The sequence below is a fragment of the Scardinius erythrophthalmus genome (genome assembly GCF_964197995.2).
Source record: "Scardinius erythrophthalmus genome assembly, chromosome: 20".
Taxonomy (NCBI): Eukaryota; Metazoa; Chordata; class Actinopteri; order Cypriniformes; family Leuciscidae; genus Scardinius; species Scardinius erythrophthalmus.
Window position 1 is genome coordinate 24,341,533 of NC_138240.1, and position 8,229 is coordinate 24,349,761.

The 8,229-nt window shown below is 43.5% G+C and overlaps 1 protein-coding gene across 1 annotated transcript; it reads right to left on the bottom strand.

Annotated features, from left to right (window-relative positions):
- Window positions 1–1,479: 1,479 nt before the first annotated feature.
- LOC308681009 (HLA class II histocompatibility antigen, DP alpha 1 chain-like) lies at window positions 1,480–4,785 on the bottom strand (the record flags this gene model as incomplete). The annotated part of the gene is made up of 4 exons (XM_081349531.1): window positions 1,480–1,601; window positions 1,711–2,001; window positions 3,384–3,495; window positions 4,696–4,785. The coding sequence occupies 4 exons, from the start codon at window positions 4,783–4,785 to the stop codon at window positions 1,480–1,482; spliced, it is 615 nt and encodes a 204-aa protein (XP_081205657.1).
- Window positions 4,786–8,229: the final 3,444 nt, after the last annotated feature.

Below are 8,229 nucleotides of genomic sequence, written 5' to 3' on the forward strand. Positions count from 1 at the left end.
CTGGTTTCAACGGCGGCGGCTCTCAAGATCCAGCGATGCGAAGAGCGTCGCTGAAGACAAGAAAATCAGAATTTTAGCCTGTGAGCGCTGAATATATACACGCTGGCCACGCCCATTCTGACGGTTAGAAGGGTGTGGAGGGCGCGAAGCGCCCTCATTGGTTGCCGCGTTCAGAGCGCTCACCGATAGGCTTAAGCAGTTGCAGCCGAGCAGCCAATGAGCACGCTTATACAGCCTGCCTAGGTCTGTCGGCTGCTGCACTGCGTTGACAATGAATACAAAATTAAGGATAATTTTTTGGCTTCAGATCTCGAAGAAAGAAGACTTTCCCGATGCGTAAGCTACTTACGCAATACGAGAGAACCTCTCGTAAGAGAACTCTGGAAGCGCATTTGTAAGTTCAGATCAGCGAACGCAATATGAGAAATAGTTAGCAAAACATGCAGTGTATTAAAAACGAAGTCAAAAAATTTGCCTGCGATTTATTATTTTTCAGTTTCAAAGATATTTTATTCAGTTTCAATTGATATTTTAATTAGTTTCTGGAAAAGCGGTTACTTTCAAACCCGATGACGTCGATCAGCTGAGCTTTGTTGCGGGCGAGCAGCGCGATGATCACTGAAGTGACGACAGCAGAGGAATAGCAGGCAGCAGTTTCGTGACAGAATAAAACTTCTCTCCTCCTGGTTCTTCTTCGTCATATTATTAATATTACTATTATTTAGTGTTGTTGTTTAAAGGGTTAGTTCGCCCATTTAAGACATGAAGTTGCATGCAATCCTTACCAGCACTATAGTGCATACACACTGACCCACTCTGTGGTCACCTCCCTGGTCAGAGTTCTCGCCGCTGGAAGTTTTTCAAGAAAGTATTCCCGGTTAGTTTCCGGGGCCTCAAAACTGTGCGTTTTTATGTGAAAAAATTATATGCGTTTCAAAGCTTGATTAATTTACATCACAAAAAACACGCCAGACAAAATTCATACCTCAGTTTTTAATCGGCACTATTTTCTTTCCATTTCTATCAATCCGCGCTGCTGTCAACGTCAACAGTGCGCACGTTTTTTTTTTTTTTTATAAACCACTTTCGTGGTTGATTATGATACAGAAGTGTTCTAGACACAAAAAATGCATACTTGTAACAGGAAAATTGAGTTATTTCCTGACATACAGGCCAGACCAATCAATGCAATGAATTGCAGGTGTGCAAATGAATCACCACATTGAAAAACCATAGAAACAGATGAAAATCAAGGACACTGAGCTAAAACATAAACAAAACCCACTGAAAACACAGATTATCCCTTACAGCAGCAAAGAATTACACCAATTACACTGTGATTCATTTATATCCAATTTTCAAATGTATGTTTAATTTCATATATTAATTTCATGTTCACTAACACTTGTGTTAATTGTAGCATTGTTTTAAAATTTATCAGTTATAAAACAATTAATAGAAATTTCAATTTCCATGGCTCTAGTCAGTTATGTGTCCTTTGATGAAGAAGAACGTTCCCACAGCTACTCCCAACAGTCCAAGAGTCAGACCAACTCCACATAACACTGCTGGACCAACACTTGGGAGGGCAACATCGACATCTGAAAAATAGATCCATAGGATAAAAGATTAACAAGTTATTTTTTGTAGCAGATAAAAAAAACTGTAGGCTACTATCTAATTTTCATTCTATTTGAAAACCACACTCACCCCATGTTTTGGTCTGAGGTTGACCTTGGAGGGCTTTGTGGTTCACCGTGCAGCTGTAAAAGTCTCCTTCAGCAGGTGTAAACTTAAGAGTAGAAAATATGTTGAAGGTATCATCCGTCCTTGGGCGGTATTGACTTAAACTCATGCCCTCTGATACATTAACATTATTCTTAGTCCATGAGATGTTCACAGATGGAGGATAGAAGCCTGTCACATGACAGATGATGGTGTTCTGAACACCCAGCTGCACATCATCCTTTGGATAGATTGAAGTCTGGGGAGCATCTAGATCTAAACACAGATAACTTTATTCATTCATTCTATAGTTCAGTCAGGTAAGCAATCTTAATATGCATTATATAAAGTTTTGAAGCACAACTTGCAAATTCAGAATGAGGAATGAGTCCCTAACATGGATATCCCCAATAGCATAGATTCCTATTAAGATATAGATTCGCCTGCATATATTTGCTGTCTAATTAGCTCCTGTGCAGCGCGATTAAGCTGCTGATAATACTGAATGGTGCCTTATATAGGGATGCTGTGATAAATGGGTCAGCTGACTATCAGGTGTGAGCTTGACTAAAGTGATCTGCCAGCATTAAAAATACGCTTGATTATTGTGGAATATTATGTAACGCAAAGAAGATGGTCAGATTACCAGCTCTCTCTATATATATATTTAAATTACTGAAATTACCAACAAACGGACTCTGTCCTTCTTGAACTGTCTACAAACAACAGATGGCATCTATCAGCTCAAGTAACTCATTGATGGCTGTCTATAGACACCTCTTTTATGAGTTTACACGGGAAGCCACGAGCGCAAGGCGCCCCGATGTCTGAGATTACGCAGATCCCCTAGGGGTATTCTTAGACACTGATTTATACGTCAGAGAACAACAAGACTTTGTCCGGCCAGATGTGCTGGCTAATGATCTCATCAAACCAAACACACACACACATAGGCAAGAGAGCAAAAGTTCAGCGGCAGCATGAACTCTCAGTCCTGGTCACACACACACACGCACACACACACAGAAACACACATGGATCCTACCACGCGTGATCAAAATCATTTGGTACAATGTTTAAAATGTATTTTCTCGATGTGTGCATGATCCCTTGTCCCAAATATTATGCCTATATAACTTTATTGGTTTGTAATCAATGTGATGTGACTATAATCGTGTATCTGTGTGTAATTATGTCATAGCAGTGCCATTCATGGTATCGTCTTGTTCCAGATATCCCAACGGTCTCGAATGTTTAATGCAACATATCAGAGGATGCATTGTTTTATTAATACCAGTGATATTAATGTTACGAACGAATCTATCGTTCCAATTTCTAAGAGGAAGGGGGTATAGATCTCGAAACGTCAGGAGGTGTGCCCGATCCGTTGTTAAAGACGGTTGGCCCACGTCCGTGAGAGGGCGTGAGTTTTGGCCCCTTCAAAATATCATGCTTCCCTTCTCTCTCTCTCTTCTCGCTCTTATCCTCTTCTCTCTTCGATCTGACCTCCTCCTCTCCTCCCCGGCAGCGCTTCTCCAAGGATCATCTGAAGAAGGCCTTAGTCGTCTCCTCGGACCACACATGTTCGAGTCGTAGCTGCCGTTCTTTGCAACTAAGCTCATCCGTGCCTTTCCCCTCAAAAAGGGAAATGATCTAACTTTCTCGGTAACTTAAATTCAAGTAAGCCTTTACATCGTCTTGCGAAACGACCCAGAAGACGAAGCCAGACGCAAACCAGCCGGACACGCGCGCCTCTTTTACAGCATCGCACTGAAAGAGCACAGAATACTGCAAGTATATTGAGTTGATAAAAGCTGTTTTCCTGGTGTCTATCTCTTAGGACTGTGAATTAAGTTCCCCTTCTTCCTCTTCTCTTTTCCTTTTTTTTTTCTTTCTTTCATTTCATTCTGATCACTTATGTTATTGTTTGGTTATAGGCCCTATGTTGTTTGTTTATTGTTTGCATTTTTACGTACGTTTATATTCGTAGCTCATATAATCATAGTTTTGCATTTATTAAAATTCATAAATACTTTTCACTGCCTCTGTGTTTGAAGAATCCACCTTATAAGTCAATGAATCTAAAAGATCTAAGCTACAAGCTCGATATTAGACTACATTCAGTAGTTTTAATTTATAAACTCAGAAAGTTGGGTGTCCGTGGCCAGGACATGAAACTCTCTTGAAGTTTGTGAATATCTCTTCTTGACTGTAATGATTTTACATTTATTTCGCTGGACGAATTAAATGTTGGTCAGACAGTTATAGAACAAGGTAATCTCGATAATTGATAAAATAAATGTACATGCGACTTATGAATTATGACCATGAGTCATAAATATTAATATTCCCAAGATTCCCCATATTCTTGAGCTAATTCATAGTTACCCAGAGTCGTAAACGCTACAATTATTACAATTAAATTTTTTTTTTCTTTGAATATATTTAAAAAAATAATTTATTCCTGTGATATTCCTGTTGGTGCCCAAATAACATGTCTTAATATCAATGTTGAAAACAGTTGCTGCTTTATGTTTTTTTTTATTCAAGATTCTTTGATGAATAGAAAAATACAGTTTGAAAGTTTAAACATCTTTTGTAGTCTTTAACATTTTTTATAACTGTAATATATATTATATATCAGTGACTTGACCAGTGTCCTCTCAATGGCCAGCAGAGTTAGGTATAATTGTATAAATGTAATAATATAATAAAGGTATAAATAATAATATAAAAATATAATAAGTAATCATATAATAAAGATATAAATGTATAATTGTGTGAAATGTATTATGAAAATTGGCTAGCAATTTCGACAAGCAAATACCAAGAAATAGGTTGCAGCAATTTGTCTTTCGACTACACTTGAAAAATCCGCGATGGGACTGAGCTCAAATAGCTTCAGTGTCAGCGAATTTTTATTGTATGAAATCTCTGTCAATCAAAAGGAGATGCAGCCTTTCGACAGACCCTCCAGTCCAGAGCCCGGAGTCCAGGCCAGCCCAATTCTCCATTCACCTCAGAGCCGTGGGCGGGTGGGCCGGGACTTAATCGCAGCATTTATCCAATGACATCTAGTTTCGAAGCACTGAAAAAAAAACTGTTCAAAGCATCCCCATTTAAGTCAATGGACGCTGGTCTTCAACAGGGAAATGCACTGTGACGCTACGGGAATGTATGAGAAGGAAATCGAGTCAGCCGACCTGGTATATGTAGCTGATTCTACACATAACAAAGAAGATCTACAAGAACTGTAAAACAAGGTTTTTTTCCTGCTCTTTTGGAGTGTTGGCGACATGGCACGGCAGCGACTACCCTCAACTGATCCAGCACATTTTAAAACAATAGCTGTTTTAGCAGCTGGTAACGGTAGCACACCGCGGGATTCCCCTTACCCGTTGGTGTCGCGAGTGGGTGTTTTCCCTGCGTGCTTCAGCACAGACAAGAGAGCAGTTCTCTAAAAGAGCTTCATGGTGTGTGCGCGTTTGTACAAAAATGGCAAACACACTGTGCATTTCTGGTTGCGGTTGTTCCCTGGCGACAAGTGATGGTCATGGACGCTGCATTGTATGCTTGGGCATTCAGCGTTCGTGGATGAGTCATCGTGGATAAGCCGATCGCGCATCTCACTCCTCAAAGGTATGGGAGCCCTCTCGCCTCTGCCTTGATCGAACCCTCCTCGGGGGGCTACTTCGGGCCGTAGCTTGGGAGATCTGAGGGTGACAGTGAGATCCGGTTCCGCGGGGCCACCACCCCCGAGACCCCCTCACTCCTCTGCTTTGCATCCAGCTGGGCCATCGATGAACAGGCTGGGCCACCTTCGAGGTCTGCACCGGTCGTATCCTTCGGCGCCCCGCCTGATGATCAGATGTCGATCGCGGCATCGGAGGGCGAGCCCTGTCTCTCCGGGGTTGATGATTCGGCTGCGCTGCCCCCTTCGGGTGTGGCAGTGTTGCCTGAGTCGGACCCAGAGATGATGGCTATGCTGCCAAGATTTGCTTTGTCCTGTCTGAGCACTCAGAGTGTACATAGACCGGACACAAAGCTTCAGGACCTCAGACCAGCTCTTTGTCTGTTTCGGAGGCCAGCAGAAGGGGAAGGCTGTCTCCAAGCAGATGATGGCCCACTGGATAGTGGATGCCATCACCTTGGCTTACCAAGCACAAGGTGTGCCCTGTCCTCTCAGGTTGCGAGCTCACTCTACCAGAAGTGTTGAATCCTCCTGGACTCTGGCACAGGGCGCCTCGCTGACAGATATCTGTAGAGCTGCAGGCTGGGCGACACCCAACACGTTCACTAGGTTTTATAGCCTTCGTGTGGAGCCAGTCGCCTCCCGTGTCCTCGCCTCAAACGGTTAGAGACACAAGGGGGCCCTGGTTTAGTGTTGGCTTGCTTGCTGCTGTATCCGAGTCCACAAGTGAGCTAGAATTCTCCAGAGTGTCCTCTTAGCCGACCCTGTGAGTCCTCTGATCACCCCCATGGCGTCCGGACGTTGCGGAGCGTCTGGTGCCAGGCCTACGTCTGATGTATCTTCGAGAACCAGCTCTAGGCCACGGTGCCCATATGTGCGACCTTCAGCAGGTTCCCATATGCATGTTCCACGGCAAGCTCTTAAATGAAGCCCATGTCTCCCCTGGCAGAGCCCGCCCTGCCGTCCCTGCCAGTGTTGTCATCCTCCAGGATGGGTGAGAGCCACTCAGGGATTCCGTATTGCACAGCCCTCACAAGGTTAGTCCATACGGTATCTTCCACTAGACCTCTAGTAGGATCTGAATTCCGCAGCGTCCCCTCCTTTGTAAAAAAGGGGGACACGCTTTCCCAGCGTTATCCAATAATTATCACTATAAAGCGGTTATTCGGAACAGCAGTGATACTCTCTCTGGGTAAGCCCTGTCTAATCGCCAAGAAGGGTAAGGGGGTTTAAGAGGCTTGCCCAGGGCGCTGGTAGGGATCCCAAATCGTCGGTCACGACGAAATGTTGAGAGTGACCGAACGATAGGGAACGTCTCAGTTACATATGTAACCCTCGTTCCCTAAGAGAGGGAACGGAGATATCTCGTCCCGTTGCCATGGGTGCTGTACCGTCGCTGGGGCCTGGATCACCAACTCGGCTCAACTCCTCAGCGAGTTAAAACCTCCACAAGCTCCTCATACGCAGGTAATTGTGACTCGATGCTTAGCACGTCCACCTCCTCTGAGCTGGACAGCTGCAGCACCATATTATACCATTTCATTCCTCAAAATTAAATGCAGCTTAAGATCAATCAGACAATTAACACAGTCTGGATGAAAGGCTGAACTAATACATGAATCTAACTGCTAAAACTCAGATTAGTATTTTTCATTGAGTCCTCGAAAATTAAATGCAGCCAAAAATCAACCAAACAAGTAAGCACAGTCTGGATGAAAGGATGAATAGTTTCAATGTACAATAAAAAAATCATAATTTCATAGCTTGAAAATACACTTCTCTCTACGGTCTGTGTTTTGCCTCGGATCTGAGCCTAAAATTCTTTATTGCATAAGACTTTCTTTCCTCGAGAACATATGTCAACAAGGTTAATTAATGAATACAGCCAGCCCCCTCGAGAGCTGAACGTGCATGCTCCTTGTACGCAGGGGATGATGATGGCGAGTCCTCAATTCCCTGAATCAATGCTCTGTATATCTGCCTCCTCAGAGCCCCTTTCACACAACGCGTTGATCCTGGAAAATTGGCATAAATTTGCCAGAGTGCCTTCTTTGTGAACGCAAACACGTCCCGGGATTGATTCCAGAATTGATCCAGGAATGGGGACCTAGTAACATTTCCGAGATCAGTCCCGGAACATGCCCTGTGTGAACAAATTCCGTAATCGCAGCGCGGGCTTCCGAGACCACAGAGAAGCACTAGATGCCATGGGTGAAGGCAGAGAAAAGCCAGGAGTCAATCTCCAACCCCTCCACGACATCCATTTGTGCTCAACCCCCGCGTTGGCTCGGTAGCCGTGAGGCCAGAACGCAAGCTTGCTCACCCTTCTCAAAGAGTGGGGAGTGTGTGAAGCAGTAATGTCTCGTATTGCCTACTGTCAGCCTCCTCGAAATCTAACTATGCATTCTTCGATCCCAAACAAACAGGGTTGGGGAGTAACGGAATACATGTAATGGCGTTATGTAATCAGGATACAAAAATCCAATAACTGTAATCCGTTACAGTTACGTCAAAAAAACGTTGTAATCAGATTATAGTTACATTTTGAAAAAAGGGGGAATACTTTCAGGATTACAATGGTTTCATTTGAAACTAAATAAATAAGTATTTTGGCATAATAACACTATATTAAGCGCTGCTTGATTATACAGTAGTTCCTGGTTCTGTTGCCAGTAATGACTCACGTGTGCCACGCGCTGGTGCATGTGCAAATAACAGCCTTCTACGATCTCCTCAGATGCAGACTGAATCACTGCTAGTAGAAACGGTGCTGCCTGCGGGTAAAATCGCTGGAATTCATGGAAATTCCGCTG